The 27,487-nt window shown below is 41.6% G+C and overlaps 1 protein-coding gene across 2 annotated transcripts in view; it reads left to right on the plus strand.

Annotated features, from left to right (window-relative positions):
* Positions 1-27,487, plus strand: part of MAGI3 (membrane associated guanylate kinase, WW and PDZ domain containing 3) — a 946,614-nt gene that overhangs the window by 420,959 nt on the left and 498,168 nt on the right. For both annotated transcript variants that reach the window (XM_069238693.1, XM_069238692.1), the window contains exon 3: positions 17,549-17,668. In XM_069238693.1, coding sequence (XP_069094794.1) covers positions 17,549-17,668 — 120 coding nt within the window. The remainder of the gene's footprint in view (positions 1-17,548; positions 17,669-27,487) is intronic.

Raw genomic sequence — 27,487 nt, forward strand, 5'->3', positions numbered from 1 at the left:
CCTTGCTGAATTCAGAATTTGGTCTACTTTTCAGAAATGTTTAGCTGTCACTAACTGGAAGGAGGCTGAAAGCACAAAAAATGGTATTGAAAAATGTGGTTTTCTGATTCAAGTTTTCCTGTTCCTGAGAGCTGGGAAGATGGTGATTTTAGCACCGCAAACTGTTGATGCCATTTTCAGGGGAAAACACAAATGCCTTCTTCTGCAGCCCTTTTACCCATTTTCCTGAAGAAAACAAATTGTTAGCTGTATTTTGGCTAATTTCTTGGTCTCCTCCAGGGGAACCCGCAAACTCTGGGTACCTTTAGAGTCCCTAGGATGTTGGAAAAAAAAGGACACACATTTTGCTCGGATAGCTTATGTGGACAAAAAGTTATGAAGGCCTAATCGCAAACTACCCTAAATAGCCAAAAAATGGCTCAGCACTGGGAGGGGAAAAGGCTCAGCAGCTAATGGGTTAAAGGCATCTTTATTGCTCAACCACCCTTGAACTCCAGCATGGTTATTTCTGAGGGTGCTGTAGTTCCTGTGCTTTCTACCCAGGCCATTTGGTACGAATGAGTTCCTGTGGGCAAAGACGGTATGTGAATCTGTTCTTTACTGTGCAGGCCCCAATTAATGCAAATCACTCCACCGATATTGCTCACATTGACTATACATGTTAGTAAAACCCAAAGTTGGTAAGGCTTCATTACAATATCTGGGTGACTGACAACAAGTTGAGAGGCTGTCCTTTTAAGATGGACCATATGTGTGATTAATGCAATGTTCCCTCTCTCTGCTTCTCATAGGGTGTATTGGAATAGTATGCTTTTAAAAAAAATACTTGAACGTAAATAATTAGACCATCGACTTGTTCTTATTATGGTAACTTGATCTCATTGCGTTGTCATTATTATCACCCATCACTTAGACAACTATTTAAAGCAGATCTCAGGCTGTGCTTCTGAGAGAGACCATAGGCTTATCTTGTTATTTAGATTGCAATACATTCTAACCTATTTTACTACCCGATTTTGACAGGTAACTGGTAGTGTGGAGTCTTTGGTACTTCCAGTCTGTACAGCTGTTTTGTTAGAAGGCTGGTACTCTTCAGTTGTGGTTGGTGCATTTTCTTGTTATTACACTTCTGCTTTAAGAGCAATTAGTTAAATAGACTTCATAACAATGGAAAAACATAACCATTAAAGGGTGCTTTCCATGAGTTGAAGATATACTTTAGCTTATTATGACATTTTGTTTGTTCTCCTCTGTATTGCCACCCACATCATCTGTTTCTCTGTTGTGCATATGAAATTCTACCTTAGTTAAAACTTTCATTATCAATCCCCCCCATTTATGTTAAGATTTTTTTCAATTTAACCAGCTGACCCTATCTTTAACTCCATCCCTCCATGACTACTTTCCATATTGTGTTGGTAGCTTCAAGTCTACAGTGCCATGGTTTCTATTCTATCCACAATGTTGCTAGTTATAACTTGTAAAAACATCTAGAGTATTAAGTGATAGTGTTAGAAGACAGTATGTAACAAGCAAAACAGAAGCTTCCAAATGCGTTAAAATAGGGTTGTTCAAGAAGAAATGAACTACATCGTTCCTTCGCTGCTTCTGTGTAATCAGTCTCGGAGCCTTACAACAACGGATAGCTTTCTAGAAACATCTATCTTCATTCCGCCTTCTGCCATTCCATCCTCCACACAGATCAAGTGCAGGCACTACATTCCAGGATGCACCAACATTCTGCATTATCACTAGCTACACTTCTAATTCTCCTCTAATATGGTACCTTCTCCTTCTTTTGGGGGTTTAGGGATCCCCGCGCCCTTATGGTGGAAGAAAATCGTTTTTGTAGAAGGCTTCTGGGTGTTGGACAAAATATTCCTGGTTTTTGCCTACACCTGGAACTCGAGCTTGAGTATGTACAGGACATTACCCAGCTGGCCCCCCCTTCTGCTATGGATCTCAGTTTGGAGCAACGAACATGCCACTCTTAATAGGGATATCCTAAGGGATTGTCTGGCATGCGATAATGTAAAGCATATTCCCTGGTTGTCGCACATAAGGAAGATGGCACATGACCTGGGGCGGCCTGATTTGTTTGACTATCCCGAGGACCTGACTAGCTATGATAAGAAATGGGCTAAGGATAACTTTTTGAGAATCCAGGAGACTAAGAGAGAGGGGGAGGTTCTGGGGAAAAAATCGATCAGGGATTTTATTGTGCTAAAGATATGGGTGGGTCCTGAGCGATATCTCTTAGAAATCAAGGATGTGAGGGAAAGGTCTCTCATAACTCGATTTCGCTTGGGGATCCTTAGAAGTAATTTGTGCTTCCCTTTAGGTCAGTATAGGGAAAAATGCTTTAGACCCTGCCCCTGTGATGGGGTGTCCCATCAGACCTTGATCCATTTTACACTTTTCTTTGTCTTTAATGCACCATTTAGAATCCGATTTTTATTACCGCTCCTAAGGAACAAGGGTTTCGTGCAATACCGTCCTGCTTTTATGTGGCTGCAAATGGCCTCAGATGTATTGGTATGGAAGGGCCTGGGATCATTCCTGAAGGGAGCTACTACTTGGTGAAAAAATGTAGAATTTTTAGAGTGATTTCTTCTTATTCTTTTTCTGTTTTTATGATTGTGATTTTTATGATGGGTGTTTTTATTACATATGGTTTTTATCTGTATTTTAATAATTTATTGGTTGATTATTTTGCTGTAATGGATGAATTTTTTCATACCGAATAAAGTTTCTTCTTCTTCTTCTACCTTCTCCGTAAAATAGCACTATCAATTAACTCATTAATTCTTCATGCTAAAAATCACAAGCCTCCCACCTGTTTTTCTGAATGGAAATCCTTCACCACCACCGCTGTCTAGAGTAACATCCAATGAGCTCCAAGTAGTGAAAAGATGGGGAGGCATTAGTCCATAAATGTGGCGCAAAATACATTTGTTTCCTTTCCTAATATACTTTGGAGTATTGGGGGACTTCACCCATAGGCTGATTACAAAGATTGGTTCTCCCCTGTTTTGAATGAGTACCTATCCTTGTCCTCAAACCATATGGGTTGGGGTTCTTTTGAGAAAGATTTAAGTTAGAGTAATATTAGATCTGTACAGCGGATCTTTTTCCCATTGAACCACTGTTGTTGCGTATCTTGATTTAATGGTTAGACACACACATGGGATCTCTACACCTGTATTTTCACAGTGATGCCATGCTGACCTGGCACATACTTAAGTCGGGCATAGACAACTGAGCCACCCTAGAAGAACTGTTGGTGATGTCATGTCTTATGTATGTTGTGTACATTAGGTTTGTTATTGGTTGTCCCAAAGAATGACGATAACCTTCAGGTGTGTTGAAACGGGTTAATTCAAGAAGAAGGTAAATATTCAGAAATAACAAAGGAATGATGCATTCAGTCGCAGAACCCTACACTTACTAATAGTGGTCTACAACCATTATCTATATACTAGATTCAGACCTCCACATAGTCCCAGTGCATGCTTCAAGTTAAAGCACACCAACATTCGACCTTCTCACTGATGTGAATCTGTATTACATGGGGTTTATTTATTTTGTCTACATCGTTCCTACATGCTGCTATTGAGCACTGGTGCTGAGTGAGGCTGAGGGGCATAATGCAAAGTGCCAGTGACTTTAATCAATTTAACTAGTATGGAGCGTTACTAAATGAGGTACCAAACAGTGTATCACAACATACTTCATTGATAAGCATTGCCTACATAGAAAAGAGCTGCTAGTGGTCTGAAAACTAAACCAGTGTTTCCAATGTTGGTTAAGGCAATAAATCCTATACCTTGGCCTTAGGTATTAGGCAAGCGTTTATTGGTCTCATGGGATTAGCTGCTGTGCATGGGACCAGAAAATATTGTTTGGGAGGGGCAACCATCTCCTGTCTCATGCAATAATTCTGTTGAGTCACTGATTGTCTTGCTAGCCAGTTTATCGTCTTAGAAGTCTGGCACTCTGCCTTAATCAGCTATTACATGCGTCCGCCTGAGAGGGTCTCCACAGATCCATGCTGAAAGATGAAAAAGCCATGCTGACCAACAACTCTCCCAGAGAGTGGTAGAGGTGGATGGCAGTAGGCGGATTTTCTTTTTTTTATCTCTGAGATGGTTGACCATGTTACTCCTGTGTTGGTGCGCACATATTGAAATCCGGGGCGTACATAGTATAGTATAAATTAAAAGATGGGTAAACAGTTGAGGTTGTTTTTCACCTCTGGGTTCTGAGTGATGTTATAGACAACTCGCGTCTCCCTCTTGTTGCAAGGATAAGAAGTAATCTCACATAAATTAACTCTGGAACGGGGGAATGGGGTGGCAGCTGGGCGGTGGATCTGTCACTGCAATGCTGTTGTGTTTAGAATGTAGTTAATAGAATGAGGGGTAGCGGTTCCATGGGAGTCAGTTGGTGACTGACACCAGGGCTGACGGTGGGATTTGTCATTTGTGCTGTCTGGCAACCGGAGAATAAATCTACTTTACCCTCACCTTCGTCTGCGCGTAATATATGCCATTGAACTCACCACAATTTGGTGACGAGTGGGTCTCCAGACAGCGTCTTTAAAGGGCACGGACTGGTGCTTCATCATTACGCTGATTGGGAAAAAAAAGTACCAGAGGGCATGAAGTGCGCAAAAAATTATAGTGCTCATGTGGGGTCACAAGCCATCTACCTTAATTCAACCCGTCTTGCAGCGGTAAGACTGTCTCAAGCGCCAACGCTGTCGGCTACAACTGTCAGAGGGGCTTAAGATGTCACACACAGCCACATTGGACTCCTCAGTGATGCACGCTCGTGTTTTATGCTCCGAGCAAGTCCATGGCTATCTCCCGGCACCCACTGTAATTCCTGACTGTTACGTAATTTTGTGGACAGTGCTCTTCTCCAGGTTTGGAAGGCTTGTGCTGAAGGCTTTTATTGTTTCTGGCGCACACTCAAGCTGAGTTCCTGGCTGGCGCCTCAACAGTCCTTAACAGCGTCTCATTAATAAAAGGATCAACGTGTCTTCTGCATGTCGCAGCATCTGTGTTTAACAGCATCGCCGTGATAGTAGACTCAACGCGCTTTTGCACTTTCTGCTTGCCCTATTTGCCTGAATTTTAACGCCTTCATGAACACAATAAATTAGGTGGTTATTTGTTAATTATTGCAGGGGCCACACACTTTGCTCGTGCTTTCCTCGCACTGGATTAACCTCCTACTAGGTTAATAATTGAGTCAGTCAGTCCCGGAGAGGACATCTAGTTTGGCAAAACAAGTCGTACTCCCCATATTGTCGCATGTTTTCCTCACGTCAATCCTGCTGAGAAGTTGTATGAGGCACAGTGAGGAATTAAACTATACTAGTATTAAACACGTTCCTATTGGATCAAGACATTTTGGGGTATGCGATCTGATTGGCCGAACAAAATCTAGCATCAATCTTCAATATGAAGTATAGCATGCTAACCTATTTTATACATTTTTAGCACATTTTTATTTTCTTTACCACAAGTGGAATTTATAGGTGAACATTATGCAAACTAAACATTGCCTTACACATTGTTATAGCAAAGCCTATTTTTCAAAAACTAAGTGGAAGCAATGGTTTAAAGATTTTGAAAGTTACTTGATCACAATTAGAGGATCCAAATTTGAACCTGTAAGAAGTTTGCACTTCCCTACAATTGTCTAGGGTTGGATGGTCACCATATTGTTGACCATTTACCTGCATATGTTTATAAAAGGGAGAGGATGTGGTGTGTTTAGAATATGGTTAATGAAATGTGAGGTACAGGTTCTTGTTCAGCATTCCATGGGAGTCATTTGGTGACCGACTCCAGGGGCTGATGGTGGGATTTGTCATTGGTGCTGTATGGCTACTGGAGAATAAATCTACCTTGCCCACGCCTTGGTCTACGCATAATGTATGCATTCAGAAGAACTCCTCACAAATGCTCTCCCTTAGATTTTTACTAATACTTTCTGTTGAGATTTCTACCTGCTTTCTGCAGGAGCTTCCTCCTTTGAACCTAATTTTTTTCCTGCAGTGCCCTCTCCATTTCTGATTAATTGTCCTACTTTTAGCGGCTAGCATGCAGGTGGGACATTGCCACGAACATGTAATCTAATGCTAGATGCAGCGTTTAGTGTTTCATTTTCAAATGTGAGAGGTTCCATGCTCAAGTCTTCTAATTTGTGCCACAGACGTCAAGATCAATTGTAACAAAGACATGACAAAAAAATGGAAAGGCCCTTCCTAATCACCCCTGTGGTGGCCAAATATCATTATTAACTACCCAGTAATGTGTGTTTTTTAGATTGTTCCAAGTACATTCTAAAATCAAATAAGTTTGGATACTTAGCCATTGAAAGATAAAAGGTAGTGGTGGCCCTGCTGTTATTAGAATCTGAGGACTGTGCTGAGCCATCTTAATAGAATAAATGAAGGTGCATATTCTTACCACAGACCAATGATAATGCCTTTGTCTCGAAAAATTGAAGCGAGTTAGATTAGAAAAGAACAAATTACATTGTAAACAGGCTATAGCCTTACATTCTATTTTTTTAATCTTAACGCTCACTTTGCAGTATGTGTTAAGCATTGAGCAAATTATGTTGCTAAATGTCCTAATTACTGTAGCAAATCAGTAAAACTGAGATTAACAAATTAGTATTTCTTCCTAGACGTGGCGGTGCTGCGTGTCACCGCACTCATTAGATGGTTACGTTTTCTCCCCGCCAGGAGCAAGAGCACTTCATGCTAAATTATTAGCTCAATTCTGTGTAATTATCTCTTAGAGGTTTAACACCTTTCTTTTACACCCTGAGCTCGGTACACAGAGTCTGTGCGGGAAGGCTTTTCTCGTCGGCAGTCATCGCCTGTTCCATTCATCTGACTCTCACTGCATTGTAACTGCGGGAATGGTGAAGGTCTTATGTAAGAATCCAATTAGCCAGCGGTGAGAGACTTGAAGAATACTGAACGGTTAAATTTGAGGCTGGCCTTTAGCAGCTTCTCCTACTCCAGAATATATCATTGGGACTCCAAGATGTTGTTAATGTCCCTAAATCGTGACTAATGCCTGCACCTATTTCTGTCAGAGGAAGGGCAGAGTTCTATTCCCTTCTGGAAGCAGGTTCTCCACCATCAGGTCTGTTCTTTTGGTTTCTCTTTTCTTCCAAACTAAGAGTACATGTTTTGCTTTTGGCCATTCTCTTCCTATAACTGATGTATGTATTCCTGCATACTCTGCTTGTGCAGAACAATTCACAAAGCATTGCTTCCAGCCCATCCAAAAAGGGCAGATTACAGAGTGCAGCACAAGTTTCCAATGATGTATAGATCATGGAACAATGTCTATGCAGGTATTTTCAATTCTGAGTGCCCAGGAAAAGATTTTGGTTGTTTCTGAAACTGTAGCTGGATAACATTTCTCTGTATTTTAGAGCAGCTCCTTAGTTTAAGACAGGCATTTGAGAAGGCTTATTTCGTTAATTCTTCCTAGTTGTGATGGTGGATTTTTGAAACAACTTGGTTTCAATAGCCCAAATGTGTATTTTTATTTTTAACTTAACCTTTGGTTCTCCCTCTGGGTTTTTCCCACTTACTCCCCCTCCTCCACCACAATTGAGCTAAGTAAAAACACAAACATTCACCAGTTGTAATTAACGAATATAACTATAGCTTGTGCCATCGTGCGCTGCTTATTACCCCGCATATTACATCACTTCTTACATGTCTTATAACATCACTGATGGCATCTCAAATGACATCACTGAAGACTTCATCCAAACATCTTTTTCACACATTATTGCTGTATAAATAGGTATGGCATTAGAGCTATGAAAGTAACTGCAAAATAGCACAGAATAATATAAAGCATCATTAATGGAATTTCAGATACAACTCCCTTCTGTGTAGCAACCATGTGTCATGTGTATCGCCCCTGTGCCATAATCTTCACTGGTAGCCTAGTTCATATTAACAATCAACCAAAGATATATTGATAACTCTTACTGCACATGGGGTTCAATATGTATGCAACTGTTTAGAGAGAGCCAGGTTCCTCAAAATACTCAGCTTATGTTCCAAAATGAATGCCCTACTACGGACAGCTTTAATCTGCATTAAACCCCTGACAGTCACCGAACCTACATTGAGAAATGAAGTTGATATGAATAGAAAGGAGAGTATCGTAACAGTGTTCTCTCTATGGAGAGAGGGTACTCTGAACCACACTCTTTGAGGACAGTGAAAGTCTCATGAGCAATACACTACGGAGTATTAAAACGTATCTACTAAGAACAGTGTACACTCTATGCAACACTTGGCAAAAGCTACAATTCACTTAAAATAACCAAGGTCCGAAGGTGCTAAAGATCCTACTAAATTAATCCTTCACAATGTGGTGAAAACTTTACAGATAACTCATCTTCTGATGAAAAAGAAGCATAAGTAGAGACGTTAATACCTGGTGGACACAGCCTTCTATGTTACGTAGAAATTTTCAGTGAAGACGATTCTGTCTAATACCTCAAGGCTCCTTACAATACTTAGGGTCTGATTTTGATCTCGGCGGATATACATATTACGTCCACCATAATACGATCTCTGTAGGATATAATGGGATTGTAATACAGCGGTTGGGATATCAGTCACATTTGTGACGTTGTATTCCCCTCCGCCAAGATCTAAATCAGACCCTTAATATGTAGTACATATCTTTGCCCTGTTGCAAACATTTTCTGCAGAGCCTAAAAACTTGTGTGGAACGTGCTGAACACAAGTTGTCAACTGTTACCTGCACACAGGGTTACTCTTCAGTGCAGATATTTATAATTTGTTTAATAGCTTGCCTTAGCTATGACTTATTCGGAGCAAATGTGTTTTGTAAACACTTACACCCACTAGCTGGACACAGGTTGTACAAAATTAGGTAGAGAATTACTATGGTAGTTACCCACTACTATGTAAAATATAAAACAAACTCACACACTCATTGAATGATGTCATGAGGGATGTCATCAGTGATGTCATTTGAGATGCCGTCAGTGTTGTCATAAAAGATAGATGTCATAGAACATGTAAGGCGTGATGTACTATGTGAGGTCATAAACAATGTATAGTGGGGCACAAGTTCTAGTTAGCTTTACTAACTATAGGGAACAAAACTCCAAGGACTGGAGAGGGTCCAAAGTCACTATTCTCCTGTATTAAATGCCTACTTCATGAGATGGGGGACTTGACCAGAGGACAAGGACCCACGTCCTCTAAAAAGAGTATACAATATAAATAGAAGGTGAAGTCCCACTCAGGAGGTTCTTGAAATTGTAAAAGTAAAAATGTATTTCATTGTTGTACAGGCGTTGTAGTTCCAAATATTCAAAGAGTCAATTATTTATAAAACAAAATGCAGAATCCAAGGTCCAAAAGTGATGACAAGAGAAAAAGAGAGGATCAGCCAACACGTGTTTCGCCCCATCTGGCTATATATAAGCCGGGGCTTTCTCAAGGCACGAGAAGTAAGGCAAACATTTATGGGATGAAAACTGAAATAGTCATTTTTTCACTCTCACCGTCCCTCGCCTTTACTAACTATAACTGGTGAATTCTTTTTTTTTTTTTTTTTTTTTTTTTTTTAAACTTCAAAACGTTAATGCTATCACTGACATATTCACCCAACTATAACATTACTTTAACCTTTGATTTTTCAGAGAATATCTAAGTTTTTATTAAATAAAACCAGATCTATTTATCAGACTTAGCTATAACAATACTTGAACCTTTTTTTTCCAGTGGATTTCTCTGCTTTTTTTGTGTAAAGTAATATTTTGTTACCATATGTAAAGCCAATGCCCCACCTCGCCCAGTCTTCCTCTGTGCACAGCAAAGGGTTGGCTACAGGGCCTGACCTGTGGCCAACTCACAGTGAGGCAGCCAACCCTCCCACCCCAGCAGGCCAGCTAACCCAAGACTGTACACGTCATTCTGTTGTGCAGAGTGTACGGTTGGAAACAGGGTCATGCTTGCAGTCAGGTCCTGCATCCAGTTCTCCACACAGAGCCAATGGCACACTGCAGACAGCCTTTGGCTATGCCCAGGTGGGAGATGGTCACAGGACTTGGCCTGCTGCCAAGCCCTATTGCCAACCCCCACAGCAGGCTTCTAACACCACATTGCGCATCGCCTTTGGCGTGTGCAGCATAGGGGGCCGATCCCCTGGGCAGGACACACATATTAAGAGGAGGGCAGTGCAGCTGCCCTTCCCGAGCCTTATTAGACTCCCAGCAATCCCATCCCCTGGAGCCATTCATTTTTTAAAGAGTGTAGTCCAAAGTTGGTTTAATTCTGTTCAGTAGTTTTTGCTCTATGGAAAATGCATGGGTATTTTGTGTTTTGGGTTCCCCCCTTCTTTCTTGGCCTCTGCTTGATGAATCATCTTGAAGCTTTCCATGCACCAGCTAGTCAAACAGAGCCAAAGTTATTAGCAACAGAAAAAAATGCTACTCTCACACAATCTATGTGAACCTTTAGAGGACATGAGCCTGCAATTCCTAAGGTTTTTTCTGGTGCAGCTTCTGACAATGGCCTAACTATCAGGGTTACTCCTGGGCCCTGCTCCTTATGGCACCTTACCTGCAGACCACAGAGGTCTATAGAGGTGATTGAACAAATAGTTATACTAAACTGCAGTCTCTATTATCTTGCTCATTGTATGTTGTCGTTTGTGTTTTTCTTGTGTCCTATTTTTTAGATTTTATGCATACTTAGCTTAAACTCGTGATTTGAATTAGGGCTTACTTATCACTCCCTTCGTTTTAAAGATTGCCACCAAACTGGTATTGGCGATACCAGCAAGAAACATGTTGAGCAGTAAGGAATAGATAGGACTATTCAATCCCACCAGGTCGGGCTCCTCTTTTTAACCTTACCACAGGTAGGAAAAAAAAAAGAAAATAAATACATATTGAAAATACTGTAGAGTACAAGTTTTTGCATAATAAAAACTTTTGTCAGTTCTTTTTTTTTAGGAGGTAGACCCCTCTCAGTTGAAGTAGCAATGTTAACTTTATTGAAAAGCACACAGCACTTATGTGTGGTCATCCACAATCACAGGCTAAGACGAACACCACCAGTTCTAGAAACATAACAGAGCCCTGTCTAATCACAACACATCCCCTTTTACTCAAATAAAAAAAAAAAACACATAACAAAACCCTCAGAAAAACTTACATTTAACTATATACAGGAACATTATAGAACAAGTTGTAGATAAGAGCAAGAAAACACGATGAAACACATCATAGAATACATAATTTAAGAACAAATATAATCCTCCAATCTATTGAGTTTTTTTATGCAACCTTGAAATTTATCCACCATTCCATCGTCAGGAATCCCAGTACTACCATTCAAACTCCTCTCCCAGATCTGCTGCTTCAGTTCATTACATATCATTACTTTTATCAAATTTGACCACTTCAGTTTTCCAATCTTACCATGGTACCATTAATTCACACACTTCCTTAGGAGCTGGCCATTTGAAATCTCAGTTTTTGCAATTTCCTCTGAGATCTCCTTGGTCAAACTTTATTTGATCCCTCTTCAATTCGATGTTATGTCTTTGAACATATTGGACTTGATATTTCTTGACCCTCTCACCCAGAGCTTTTCTATCCATCGCAGGATGATTCACTCTTCCAATTCAAGTGGGAACAACAGTTTTGCATGCCATCCTTCCTTTAGCAAAAAGAACTGGGTTTCACACATGACTGAGTGAGGTGTTGTTCTCTAGCTCCATAACCTATTTTTCACCTCCTGCTTCGAATTCAGCACTCCACTCATGGACAACTGGATGCATTCACCCAGAAGTTGATTAAATTGTTCAACCAAATCATTCTCACAAGGATGGCATACCTCACTTCCATGGTGTCTAAGACCCTCTTTCTTGAGAAAGGATTTAATTTCTTCTGACCGTTCAGTCCGTTGTCTGAAATGACTACCTCAAGGCATCCTTCTCTTCTAAAGATCTTTTCACAAAAGACAATGGCATTGGAAACCTTTATCTCCTGCATAAAGGCTACCTCTGGCCATTTGGAACAATAGTCCGTCAGTATTATGGCATACCTGTTCTGCCCAATGCAGTTGAAAGGATTGCTGATAGCAACGGTCACATTTTCCCATGCCCTTTTTGGAAACCCACAGGCACAATGGAAGTCTCTGACACCATGTGAGATTTATTGCTGCAGGACACACGATTATAGATAAACCTCTCAATATCCCTGTCCATACTAAGCCACCAGTAAGTCTAGGCCTTCTTTTCATTGCAGACATATCATCATACCCTTCTTGTACTAGATCCAGTTACTTTTTTTGCAATCTTGCTGGAAACATCATATTATCACATACCATTCACCCAAGGTCAGTCTTTCCACACAGATAGAATCTCACTCTAGTCCACTTTAGCATCAGCTTATAAAAGCTTCCCACAATGCAACCTAGTTTTCAGCAACTCAACTATAATGCTCCAACAAAGCCTCTCTGCATTCACCTCGCATTTGCAAGACTCTTTCAACTTGGCTACTCTCCACTCCATGTCTTTCTCACATACACCATCACACAAGGATAGGTAAGAAAAACAGTCAGCACTAATGTTCTTGGTTCCACATAAATACTTGATAACTTAAATGAATTCTTGTCAACAATATAGCTACTCAGCTAAGGGAGGTGCTGCCTTTCCTGCTCCCTTAGTAGTGAACAAATCAATCAGCGGTGCAGTTCCCCACACATATATTCTGAAATGTTGCACTTCCCGGCAGTACTCGAATGTCTTCTTCTCAGTGGTGGAGTAAGTGCTTTCTGCAACCTTCAACATCCTCAGCGCAAATGCCACAACCCTTTCATGTCCATCATACGCCAGCTTCAGCACTGCCCCTAGACCATATCCACTTGCGTCAGTACCCACAATGGTTTTATCACTGGGATCAAAAAGTTTCATTTCTGTCATTTGTTTTTAAAATTTCAAATGCCTTTGGCAAGGGTTAATCCACTGATACCTTACTCCCTTCGTCAACAGTGAGTACAACACATGCACTTTGTTTGATAAATGCTCTACGAACTTTGAGTAGTACTTCACTAATCCCAGGAAAGTCATTAATTATTCTTTGCCTTTAGGACTGGGTGCCCTTTTAATAGCTTTTACCAAATACAACTTGGGTTACATCCCTTCTAATGATAAGGTGTCCTAAGTACTCCACCTCATGAACCCCGATTTACATTTCTGTACTCCAACAGTAAGTGCAGCTTGTTGCAATATTTTGCATACCCTCTCCAAAGCAGCATCATGTTGCTTCTTATCAGTACACCAAATAAGTATGTTGTCCTGAAAAATCATGTTAGATAAGCTAAGGGGAGTCTTATTTCATCAGGTCAAGCTATTTTTAGGACTTACTTGCCCCTTCTGGCGAGTTGGCAAAGAACAGGTGTTCTGTTCAGTTGAAAAGTGGTGAGGCATTAAAATATGCCTTTAAATCTTGTCCTTATGTCACATTTGCTCTGTGTGTCCAGACAGAGGCCAGAAAGTCAGTTTGTCTTACAATTAATTTTCTCTCTGACTGCAAAGTTCAAGGACTTTATAAGGTGAATTGTGTGACCTCCTGTTTAGATTGTAAAATAAAAGGATATAGGATGTTAGGCTTTTTCTAACCCACAACATTTAAATGACTAAGTCAACTGTGAAAACATTTCAAAATATATTTCAGTAGTTGTGGAAGCACATTTTTTATATTTCGGTATGATGAAATAAATATTTTAATAGGATGAAAACAAATCCGAATACTTTACCTGTTGAAGTGCAAAGGATATGTTTTCTGAAACCCAGTTTTCACAGATTGTTAATACACTATATAGTTTTATCAGTAAAGCTACAAGTTAATGGAATGCTTTTTTGGCATTTCTTGGAAATTTTCTGTGTGTAGATGACAGTATGCTACCACATAATGGTTTAGTAATATATTTATTGAAAATTAGTGTTTTAACAAACTGAGAAACACTCCTGCCCTGGTGGCAATGCTGATAGTAAACTAAAACACGTCCTGGATCATGTGTCCCCTATATGTGGGCTAGATTCTTGTGATACATGCAGCAAACCTTAGTCTACTTAAATAAAAGAGGTTTTCTTGTACTGCAGAAATGCTGAGCTCACATTTGAAGGTGCAATCGTGTGAGAATGAAGAAAAAGGCGACTCTGTAAACTATTTGCCGAGGATCACTCAATTTGAGATTTGTTTACTGGTCAAGTTCATTACAGTTAGGTCGAGTAGATTATTTAAGTTACTTGACCTGCAGGTCTAGTAACATTTTTATGATTTTTCGAGACCTGGATAACCCTTGTTATACTCCTTGCATTATTCTCTTGAAAACTGTTGATGCGAAGGCCAAACCAAATGGCTTGCACGCAAATTGGTAAGCACCGTTAGATATCACAAATAATGGCAAATGCTTTGGCTCTGGATGGAGACGGACCTAATGGTAGGCACTTGACAAATCCAGACTAGTGAAACACCTGACGCTTCTTGTGTTCATTAGCATTTCTTTAATGTGAGGAAGATGGCACCTGTATACCCACCCATATGCTGTCGTTCAAGTCTCTGAGATCAACACACATGTGCATATTTCCATTGGCCTTCTTGGCCAAAACCATCGGATCAAGCCACTCTGAAGATTCTATGGGTTCAATAAAACCACATTCACATGATCGCTCCAATTTATCTCTTAACTTTGCAATGCCAATGAATAATTATGGACTTGGTCAAACTTCTTTCTTCAAAATTATTTGATGCTTGAATTTTTTTCAGACTATTTAGTTGTTTACCAAATAACCTTGGATACTTAGAACTCTATTTTTCAATGTAATCTTGTATTGTGAGCAAATCCTGATCAGGATGATTGTGGTCTACTAATATTCCCAAAGCACGTTGTTCCTTCCATCCTAACAATGTTTTTCATCTCTCCACAATGCATACTTTTCCAGTTGTCCTTCTGTTTTTATATTCTAAGTCCGCTTTGAAATAACACATAAGTGGCAACTGGACAAATAAAATAACCTTCTGACTCTACATTAGTTGGGATTAAATCACAGTCTTGTACACCTTCACAGTGATTTTCACTCCACTTTTGGTGTGTCTCTCGGCCCTCGAGTGTTTATTGGGAATCCACCTGGGCAGTGCTTCATTTGAGCCAGTGGCTGCTGGTGGAGCCACTGGCACTCATTTATGGGGACCAGCTGTTATTTTTTAGACGTGGATCCAATGTAAGAAAGAGAAAAACGCAAAAGGGGAAGAGGAAAGAAGAGAAAGATAGAAAAACAGTGACAAAGAAAGAAAGCAGGGATGAAACTGTGTTTAAGAGAAAGAGTGTCTGGTAGAGCATGAAAGTTGTATCATGAGAGAATGAACGGTACACAGCCTTGGTTTCTGATAACCTGACTTTCGATAGCGCCGCTGCAGGCTTCTGATCAAACCTTTGGGCCCTGGCACTTATTTTTCAACAGTTATTTATTGTCCCTGAGAGATGCATACACCACAAACAGCTAGTTGATTGTTCATTCACTGTGCCAGCCTGGGATCCACCTACCAGTTCCAGACAGTCCCACACCGCGAGAGGGCGGTCTGGGGATAACTATGATTTCTCACTATGTATCACTTGCAATTTAGCAGAGAACAAAAACATGTATTTTATATGCAAGAACATCTTTAATACTTTCATTACTGAATACTCACTATATTTTGGTCACTTCTTATCCATGCACACCTTACCATTCACCGGGCTACTAATTTGATGTTTGCTATTTAATTCTGAAGTGTTCCTATGACAGGGCACTTCACCTTCAAGAAGCATCCTAAGTATATGCTTTGGTGCTCTAGTGGTAATTCCATACACCACTAGATGTCCATTCCCTGAGGTCTGCATTGTATCTGTCTCACATGATAGAAATGAGCAGGTTTACATGACTTTTCCCTTAACTAGACTTCACCATAAATATGAAAGAAACTGACAAAGAAACATCCTAGTCTAGTCCAGAGCGAACCAATCAAAGCTCAGATCGCAACAATCGCAAGAGCGAGTGTGAATGACCTGCATCTTTGTATTGTGGGACCCAATGATACAGATGCTAAATATTTGCATTTTTAGGAATGGAGACCAGTTGATGGGGTGTTTAATTCTCCACTTATAAGTTTACCCTGTCAGTAAGCCTGATGTGAAATAAGGCCTACCATGATTGTAAGTATATTACAAGTCACTGAAGAGTCTGGTGACCTTGCAGAAGAGCGAGACATAAGGTTGTGTTCATGTGCGAATTCTGGTGCTCAGAGTGCCAGCGTGTCACAGGGGTGAGGATATGTTTTTCTGCTTCCTCCCTCCTTGCACTCTTTTCTGTGCAGCCTGAAACGATGAAATAGTGGCTGCTGCTTATCTCTGACTTTCACTAGAGGAGGACTGTAGGGGCACATGGCAACCTCACCCCTCGCAGAGAGGCCTCTTAACGGGGGTATGGGCAGGATAAGGTGGGGAGATGCCTGCAGACACAGGGTGCCCTTATGATGTGCGCTTTGGTGACAAACTGCCTGTGTTGCAAGGTGTGGCAGCGGGGTCTCTGGCTACCCTTGATTGGCATTTCACCGTAATTTAATGCATGTTGGAAATCTGGTCTGTATTTAGTCACATTCACTGTGTATAGTGATTGGGTGGCCCAGGAGCTCTTCAGCATCATGTGGTCTTCACACGTTTACCGTTTTGAAATCTTTATTGGATGTTAAGGATCATCAGTTCTCTCCTGACAGGCAGCAACATCGCCGAAATCAGCCCCGCTCAACTCACCAGTCATTTTTAATTGTGTCTTCTCCACCCCTTGCACTTTTGTGTCGTATCACTGTCCCCTCTTGTTATGCTAGCATCTAATGAGGGTCCGTTAATTGACACGTTCCACTGTCGTGTTCCATCTGCGCGCCTATCACAAAAGCAGGTTGCTGTCAGCGCACACGAACCTAAGACACTCTCAACAAACTGGAAGAGTTTAGTGGAGCATTTTTTGCAGTCAGTGCATTCTGCTGCACTGAAGCGCCTCGAATAGGATGAAATGAATGCTTACTTTGGAATTCAGCAAGGGCTGCTGCCTCCAAACTGCGCCTTGATTTAGCTGCAATAATATTTGGGAAAAAAAACACAGTTTGCTACCAATCCTTTGCCTTCCAGCTCCCCTCTAGCCTTTCATGTTCCAGGCTTCATAAATCCACATAGGCCTCCACTTAATTTCAAAATAACTTTGTTTCTCATTCTTACATAATTCATTGCCCTAGTTTCCTCACTCTTTATTCACGTGAGGCTTCCGTGGCAGTGAATACCTCTCGTCTCTTTGAAACCATTGTAGTTAGGGAAAATGTTATATCTCCCTGTAGGCTGACTTCTCCACGTCAAAATCAACAGTGAAAGAAACTACATTGTGTTTTTTTTTATTTATTATTTCAGGCACAACCAGATCTCCCAGAGACGGCGAGGTCCCAGGAGTCGATTACAATTTTATCCCGGTTGAGCAGTTCAAGGCCCTGGAGGAGAGTGGAGCGTTGCTGGAGAGTGGGACCTATGATGGTACGTGAGACAATAATGAGTACTGTATGCTGTTGGCACAGATGAACAGGGGTTCTCTATTCTGTAGCCCTTACGTCTGTATTGAGTTGGAGATCGAATAATTATTCATCATGTTGTGCAAGAAACTGTCATGCTGGTGGAACAATGATGTAGTATGATAAATATGTATGTCCTGTTTTGTATGTAGCGCTTTATCCTGGAATGGTACTTAACCAACGTAGCCATTAGATCACAGAGACTTCTATCAGCATTAGCGTTCTGCAGCCAAGAATAAGGCAGTGTCTCAAATAGTGCACCATTTGCACCCATTGTGGGGTGGTGGAAACCTTTCCCATAACCGATGTATTGGCGGCCACATCACAAAGTGTGGGAGCGGGAGATTTTATGTTGGAAGATGAGCTGATACCCTGACAATAGAAGGTACCAAAGATGGTTTGGGAAGGTTAGGGTTTATTGTTAGGATAACAAGATGAGTCCATGTCGCCAGAACACAGCAAATTCATGCCTTTTGAGAGTTGTAAATGTGAGTGAAACATTTAGAATAACACATCTAATAACAATGTAATGGAAAATGGGTGTCTCTGTGATACTTGAGGTACTCAGTAAAAGAGCAACTCGGAGATTCTGGAACCTTTGGGTGAGTTGTGGACACCTAAAGGACCTTAAAAGTACTTCTGGATTAAGATCCAGAAGTTTGGAGCAACTTTGGAAAAAAAAGCTCCATAGGTGAACCAACCAGACATTGAGTAAAGCTGACCAATGTCGACTGCGACCTGGACTGACTTCCTAGCTCATCCTGCGGAAAAGCTCCGGAGCCCCAGACTCCAGGATTTGACCAGGGACTACTGGAAAGGCAATATGACGATGTCTCATTGAAATCGACTTGCAGAGGAGGGTTGTCTGACGTTGGGGAAGAAAAGTTCTAAAAAGGTTTCTAAGTCCGAAAATAAAAGTTTGATCGAGACTTTCCCCACAGTGTATACGAGGAGGGCTCCATCGACGGCGGCTTCCACTTTTGACTTGGTCCCGGACAAAGATTTCCGTCCCAAAAAAGTTTCTAAGTCCAAACATAGAAAACTTGGCTGAGGCCTCCCGCTCAGTGTACCCAAGCAGGGCTCCATTGCAGTCAGCCTCAACTTTTGACTTTTCCCCGGTCGAGTGCAGCCAGATGTCCAGAGTGGTGCTTTTGATTTCGAAGTGCTAGAAAGCATTCAATCTTTAAAAATTCATATCTCCGGTTCCCTTTTATTGATTTTTTTTTTTTTTTTTTTTTTTTGTCATTTGGTGTCATTTTAAAGATAAAAATATAATCTATTTTATAAATTGTTGTTGGATTTTTATTGTGTTTTGTGTTTTACTTATTTACTGTTTTGTTGATATTAAGTGCTTTACACACCTGTCCTCTAACATAAGCCTAACTGCTCGTTGCCAAGCTCCCAAGGGTTGAGCCAGGATTAATTTATTGAGACCCTGACTGGACCTAGTGTGGGTTTGTGGCCTATTGCTAAGTGTAGGTACTTACCTGCCCCTACCAATAATCCACTTTCAAACAACCAACATGTTGATTATCTCAGCATTTAGTCTTAGAATCTCATAGTGCTTGCCTGGTTTAGAGACAGTAGTTTTGTGGGATGCAGTGCTCTCCAGATGAAATGAGTGGCAAGCTAGCAGCCAATTCATACTGTCTAGGAAGCTGCAGTATGATCTAAAAAATTAAAAGAAGAAGTAAAGGAATTAAAGGTAACGTTTAAAAGGAGAACACTAAATGACATGCTCACTAGCCCTGGTGCGGAGTGCCCTCATTTTCAGGTGGATGTGCAGTGTGCACTTGACCAAAAATGCTGTCACTGAAGTCAAAAGAGCCAGTGGCTGAAATGGGCTGATCCATTATCCTTTGCTGTAAGCTGTCATGGATGTAAACAGAGTATAAATTACACTTATTCAGGCAAATAAAGAAGAGAACTGAGCCAGAGCTCATCTACTACTATATATATATATATATATATATATCTATCTCATCTCTATCTCTCTGTCTTTTGCAGAGATACTTTTTTTTTTTATCTAGTGCACCATAGGAATGCATATGTCTGCAGGTACCCTCTGCCCTTCCCTGTCTCTCCCACCTGCTCTTGCGTCCTTGTTGCTTGTTCCTTGTTCCTGTCCCTCCCACCCCTGTGTTGCTTGCCCGATCCCTCCAACACCCTGCTGCAACCGTGTTACTCGTCCCCCGTCCCTCACACCCATTTCCTTGACCTTGTTGCCTGCCAGTCACTCCCACCCATCTTTGACGTTGCTTGCCCCGTCCCTACCACTCCCCCTGCAACTTTGTTGCTTGTCCCTCCCATCCATACCCACGACCTTTTGCCCATCACTCCCACCCCCTTCTGCTTCGTTGTTGCTTCCCCTGTCCCTCATATCCCTCCTGCAACCTTATTGCTTGCCCCATCCCTCTCACTTCTCCTGAGACCTTGTTGCTTGTCCTGTCCCTCCCATCCCTCCCCCAACCTTGTTGCTTGCCCCGTCCTCCCACCCCTCTAGGTACATCATTGCTTGTCCCTCCCCCCTGCATCCTTCTTTGTTGCCCCTGTCCCTCCCACTCCTTCCCACATCCTTCTTTCTTACCCCACCCATCCGTCAGAAAAAGTAGGGAAAAATTTGATGTATGTAAATACTAGAGTACTAGGGTTCCAAATGTGTTTAACCTAAACTGGCCTGTTCCTCTTAGGAAATTGCCAGTGCTATTAAACAGCTTGTAAATTGTTGAAAATATGACTTTTTCTGATGCAATAATAGTAGCAATCCCTGTCGAAGCAGAGTCAAACATTTTGCTCTGGGATTTGTGGAAGGTAGAGGTTGTCAACAAAAAAAAAAAAACGTATCTACCTTGTGGTGCATATGCTATGTGTTTTATCCTGGGAAGTGCATATGTTATCAACAGTTTTCACTGATCTCTTCAGCAGTTGTAATATTTTTTGGTTTTGGGTGATTGCAGTGTTGGAAGTGCCATTGGTAGAAGGCCCTGATCATATGTTGTCAGTCTGGCGTGTGCACTGGCTGGCTATGCAAGTTGCATTCAGCCTCGTGCTGTGTCTGCTAAAGCGTTCTGAGGGGGGGCGGCATCTCACCTAGGACCTGTTAAGGTTTCACAACCCTTATCTCTTTGGCTATGAAATCCCAAATCCTTCCCACTCCTCACTAAACAATTGGCAAAGCCAATGGGTTTCACCTATGCAAGATCAATTTGCTTTGTCAATGTTTTTAGACCTTTTGCACAGCAGCATGGGCTGCTGTGCACTATGGCTTAAAGTAAAGGAAAAAAAGTGCTATGACTAGACCAGTGTTGCCGCCTCATAGCTTTATGATTTTCTTTACTTTTGTCCGTGTTGCAGAGCAGCGTTGTTGATGCTGTGCGACATGGCTAAAAATGAGGACAAAATAGCTCTATTACACAGTCAAGGCTGGCCGCATCATAGCACTTGTATTTCTCTACTTTAAGCCTTGTTGCACAGCAGCCCGCTCTGGCGCGCAACAGGTCTAAAAACATTAACAAACCCAATAGATCTTGCATTGGCTTTGTCAAAGCTGCTTGTTCTGTTTGCACATGTGACCCCTTGCTAGAATACTCTGTCAGGCTGGAACCGACTGCTGTGCAGAACGCGACCACCTGATTGATTGCTACACAGTCACGCAACACCATACTGCCTCTGCTTTGACATCTCTACATTGGCCTTCCTATCTGAAGCAGGTTTTCCCACAAGAGCAATGAACATCACGTATAAGTCTATATATCAGAAGACACCAGAATGTTTGGCCTCAAATTTGTTCTGTATATTCTGAAACAGGCTTTCTGTTGTCCCGATCAGTTGGTGACCTCCCAAGACTGATTGTCTACTTACTTGCAATAAAACTATAGAATACGTTGCCCCCCTGATCTGAGCACTGAACTCAATTTTCTGACTTCAGAAAGCCTGTTAACAATTACTTGTCTCCCAGTTTGGTCCAGTCTAGATGCTTATCTTTGCTGCTTCTATCTCTGGCTTTTAATCAGATGAGTTATGTAAAGCGCCAAAAAGTAAACTTTGCTATGTGTTAAGGCATCAGAAATTGTGAAGATATACATCTCATTTTCAAATTGTTGTCTGGTTTTCACAGTCTTCATACTATTTGTAGGTTAGTTCACAAATGATAGAAAAGGCTTACACTGAATATACTGATTTGGAATTTGTAAGAATTTTAGTTACTGGATAGAGGATCTTAAATCCTGGTTTGCGGAGCATTGTGAGGTTCTGCCCAAAGGATGCATTGTGCAGCCAAGACAATGTATCTGTTCCAGTTGATGTGGAGGTGCAATGTGAGATTTTGCGTTGTCATTGTGGATCCTGTCGACAAGGGCGTGCGATGCGAAGCCTGGTGTAAAAGATGTGCAGTCAAGGAGAGGCATGGATTCCGAGCAACTGGATATGTAAGGACCTGCGTCGAGAAAGCTTCACGCCCGGGGAGAATTCTGATGTGGCCGCGGGCTTAATGCAGAGTCCTTGGTGTCGTAGGAACCCTCGCAGCAGAGGCAATGCGTTGTTCAGAAGGCAATGCACCGAACATCAAAGATAATGCTATGGTTCTGATAGAGATGGGCTGCGCCACAGAGGAGACACGTTGCTTCTGCTTGATTCACAGACTGGACCAGTTGGCAGGGTAGGACTCACAGATGGCAAAGGCTAGGTGTTGGGTTCAAGGTTGTTAGAGCCTTCTGTCCCCGAGTCTCAGGTCGGGAGGCCAGCAAATTAGCCCTTGGAGTCATTATGAGGTCCTGGGTTTAATAAATGCAGGTCTTTCTCACCCAGCCAAGATGGCACTTGGTCAGCATAGCAGGGCAGCAGCTCCTTCAGAGTAGGAGTCCAGCACAGTGACAGTTCTTTCAGCAGCACAGCAGTCTTTATTCCTGCCAGAGTATTCACAGGCTCAGAAGTGCACATGAGAGTTGGTGTCTGAGGTCCAATATCTATACCTGGTGCCAACCCTCTAGAAGGTTGGGAAAGCTTTTAGAGGTTTCCCTTTTAAGTCCTCAAGCACCCTACCTTCCCTGTCCTGGCTCCAGGCTAACTACAGAGGGGTATGTTTCCTTTTTTGTGAAGGCCAGACACAACCTATTCAAGTGTAAGTAGGCTGTTCAGCTCCACCCTCACATCCTGCCAGTGATGGACCATCCAGGCACATCTAAGCTCTCTATTGTGTGTGGCTGTCTAGGAGGAATACACAAAGCCCAACTGTCAGCTACACTCAATCATGTGAATAAGGACAAGCTATGGGCACTAAATGGCTAAGGAATGAAAATGCCAACTTTCTAAAAGTTGACATTTTCAAATTTGTAATTTACAATCTGGCTTTACCCCGAGAGAGGATTTTTCATAAGAATTCCATAGACATCAAACACGAACTGTTAACCTGCTCCCATTTGGAAATTGCAGTGTATTAAATGTAATAAGGTAACTTCAAAATTATCCTGTGGAAGAGGTAGGTCTTGCAGTAGTGAAAAATTAATTTAAGAGGTTTTCTACTGCCAGGACATGTAAAACTTAGTCACTTTTTAAGTACACTGTACCCTACCCTATGGGCTGTCCAGTGCCTTCCTTAGGGGATGACTTATAGGTATTAACAAGTCTTTGACAGACAAAAAACATGTCCTGCAGGATAGTTCCACTCATGTTGATGGTTAGTTTGAGGAGATGCTAATAAAGAAAGGGTAGTGTATTGCAGGATTTGGAACTAATGATTTTCATTCGGGACATATGACTTGGATTAGCATTTGTCTTTGTGGTACCAGCGCCAGAGAGAAAGTGTGTGTGCATGTTGGAGCAAGATCGATCTATTCAGTATGTAGCAGCAAATTAGTGCTGAATGGTGCTAGTACCACAAGTTGCTGGTGGACTTGTGTCCTGCCTGAGGTGATTCATATCTACGCAAAGCATTATATGTTTTTGTAGGTGTGATGTAGCTACTTGTGGGAATGTCCATGGATTATAGCCTAACAATGGTACAAAGGATCTGTGAGTTTGCCCAAGACAGTTATCTCTCATGAGGCTGGCAGAGACAAGGTTGAACTCCCCACACATGCAACTCTCATACAGTGGTAGCATAACCTCTCACAGATATTTCTGCCACTTGTAGAAGAACAAGTGCTTGGATTTCCTTGAACAACTCCTGATAATTTATTCCAATTATTCTTATTTCATTCGCTGATTTCTTGCACCGTTTCAGTGCCACACTTTTCTTGCACCGTTTCAGTGCCACACTTTTCTTGCATAAATGGCAGAAGCAAAAAACCTAGTTTGAGCATCGTTTCAAATCAGTGTGTTCGGCTGAACTTCTTTACTGACACCACTTTTGTTCTGACTTCCCATTGTCATGACAGTAGCACTGAAGCAGTTAAACCAGTGCAATGTGGCCGCCTATATTGCACACAACAGTGTCCTATTTTCTCTACAAGCAGCCAGTTATGTTCGTTGGTGAGGAGAGAGGAGTAGCAAATTCTCAATTTGCCTAAGGTGACGCCAACTTTTGCAATGGTCATGGATGACTAGATTGGATCCATATTGAGACCTTACAGTTAAAATTGTGGTCGAGGATTCATATTTTTTAAGCTTGAGCACTTGTAATAAACTATTGAGTACTCATGGATTTATATAATGCTCGCCTTACTCAAACTAAATGTTTGTAAAGTCTAGATCGAAGACTTCCATTATGAAAAATTCATGGGCGTTAGGATTTGTAACAATTTGTGTGCACTTCTCCAGGTACCAGATTAGCAAATAGGGTTCATCACTTAATTTTACGAAACTGGGGACCATGCATCATACTAAATTGCCTGTCCTTCTTGTGGTCGCCCGTTTGGCCTTGTAGAACATCTCGTTGTGGATTGCCTTAACTCTGGAGTCCGTAACACCAATGCTTCATGGAGGTAGCTGGATCTACATCGGACGTTGCTTCTTGGTTACTCTTATACAGCGTTCAGTAAAAGCAATAAAATGCTGAAATTTGGTTTCTGCGCAGATTGAGTTTCCTCCGGCCTTAAATAAAATGGTAATGTATGATTAATAACCAGCTCTTCCCGGTCTTTTATCTGAGCCGCCCTCGGCTACCAGGTAAGCTGGCTCCGCCCACACGCCTGCCCACATCCCCCGGTTCACGTGACCGACAGTAAGAGGCCGAGTGACCGACACGCTCCCTTTTCCCATTGTAATGCTTGCGGCGTCCGTGAAAGCCTGCGAAGAACAGAGCCACAATGTGCATACAAACATTACAATTGTTAATTACTAAATATGACATTTTCTGGCGACGTTACCCTTTAGACGATATGGCACTGAGGCAGTGTAAGCACGTATTCGCCGCTGCGTGAGAGGATCGCAGAGCGTTCGGATTCATTAGTCATGATGAGCAACTGAGAGCGAAAGGCAGTTGGGAGGGCGAATGACCCCAAGCAGCCTTCCCCGGTATGTCATTGGCTATCACTCTTCGCTTTCATTGAGCACTTTTAAAAACCTGTCAAAAATGTATGGAGCTGTAAGGCTCTCTTTTCTGGCGTCTGAATGTCCTCAAGGGGTCTGACAAAGCTGCAACAGTCCTCTTTCGTGACCGCGCAGGGTGTTTGCGGGATCTTACGCAGTGTGCACAGATTTTTGCGGTAAAGCACCGTTCACGCTGTGCAGAGAATGTTTTCTGCTCGACGGCACGGTAATCACAATGCGTTCCATTAGAGCTCAGGGACGCTGCCTCTGATATAATGACCCAATGAGACGTCACACAGAGAGAATGTTTGTAATATACGAGAAAATATTAATTACATACGCTCAATAGAAATATTAAAAGAATTGGTTAAAAAAAAAATGGTGGTGGTGGGCAAAGGTGTGTGCAATTTTCTGATTGCTTATGTCGGCTATGAAGAGGTAGAAATAATGAGAGGTAAATTAAGATGCTAGGTAGTGAGAAAGAGTAGAGGTGGGCGAACTAACAAATTAAAAGGGGGAGGAGGGGAGCTGAGCCAAAGCCGATCTAAGGGTCTATCGAGCATTGGCCGACCCCAAAATATTTGCTATGTAAATCATAAAACACACATCACATTAAATATCTTTTAAGAATTCAGAAAAATGTATTTCTTTAACATGAGAAAGCTTTGAGATTAATGGCGCACATTCTAGCGGTGCACTGAGAAGTACTTATTAAAAGTGATAATTTTGTACAAATGGTAGTCTGAACTCACATATATATCAAAAGTGCTTTGATACTGCATAATAAAAAAAATCTTTGGTGAAATAAAATATTTGCATAAGAAGCCAAGCTGTGAGTTTCCAGATGTTCTGCTTTCACATTTTACAAATTCAGTCAGCAAAAGGGTATCTGCCTTTCCTTATGTTCAGTGGCTCGCAGTGCCCCCCGCGAGAAGCAGCTTCAAACATTTAACAATAAAATGATAATAAACCTTGTTTATTATCGTTTAATTGTTAACCCCTTAGCTGCCAGGCCTTTTCCCCCTCAGATGCCAGGCCTTTTTTTGGCTATTTGCGCTTAGGCCCTCATAATTTTTTGTCCACATAAGCTACCCAAGCCATATTTGCGTCCTTTTTTCCAACATCCTAGGGATTCTAGAGGTACCCAGAGTTTGTGGGTTCCCCTGGAGGAGACCAAGAAATTAGCCAAAATACAGCAGAAATTGCGTTTAAAAAAAAAAATGGGAAAAAGGGCTGCAGAAGGCGGCTTGTGGATTTTTCCCTGAAAATGGCATCAACAAAGGGTTTGCGATGCTAAACTCACCATCTTCCCAGCTTTCAGGAACAGGCAGACTTGAATCAGAAAACCAAATTTTTTAACACAATTTTGTCATTTTACTGGGACATACCTCATTTTTACTATATTTTGTGCTTTTAGCCTCCTTTCAGTTAGTGACAGAAATGGGTGTGAAACTAATCCTGGATCCGGGAAAGCTAAACATTTCTGAAAAATAGACAAAATTCTGAATTCAGATCCTACAGGGTTTTCCTCCAGAAACTAACAGCTGAAATAAAAAACAAAATTGAAATTGAGGTGAAAAAAACAGAAATCTTTCTCCACGGTTTACTCTGTAACTTTTTCCTGCAATGTCGGATTTTTTAAAGCAGTATACCGTTACGTCTGCAGGACTCCTCTGGTTGCACGGATATATAGGGCTTGTAGGTTCATCAAGAACCCTAGTCAATAAATGAGCTGCACTTTGCAATGGGTTTTTATTGCATACCGGGTATACAGCAGTTAATTTGCTGAAATATAGAGAGTAAAAACTAGGTATCAAGGAAACCTTTGTATTTCTAAAATGGGCACAAGATAAGGTGTTGAGAAGCAGTGGTTATTGGCACATCTCTGAATTCCGTGGTCCCCATATTAGCATGTAAATTACAGTGCATTTCTCAAATAGATGTCTTTTTTGCACACTGTCTTACATTCCCCCCCCAGTCTCCCGGTAAAAATGATACCTCACTTGTGTAGGTGGGCCAAGTGCCTGTGACAGGGAAGAGCCAAGAACATGTCAAATTTTAAGGGGGAACCAAAGTGGGCCCAAAAGGGCAGTTTGAAAAAAAAAATTTTTAGGATGACAAGTGGGGCAGAATTTTTATCGGTATAGATGCGACAATGCTGGGTGGTAGGAATTTTGTGGATTCCTGCAGATTCTGGAAGGTTCCATCACAAAAATTATGGGAAAAATGTGATTTCCAGCAAAGTTGGAGGTTTGCAGGGCATTTTGGGTAAGAAAATGTGTGGGATGCATGTGAAGCACACCATCCTGGACTCACC

The sequence above is a fragment of the Pleurodeles waltl genome, chromosome 6, assembly GCF_031143425.1.
Source record: "Pleurodeles waltl isolate 20211129_DDA chromosome 6, aPleWal1.hap1.20221129, whole genome shotgun sequence".
In the NCBI taxonomy this organism is placed as follows: Eukaryota; Metazoa; Chordata; class Amphibia; order Caudata; family Salamandridae; genus Pleurodeles; species Pleurodeles waltl.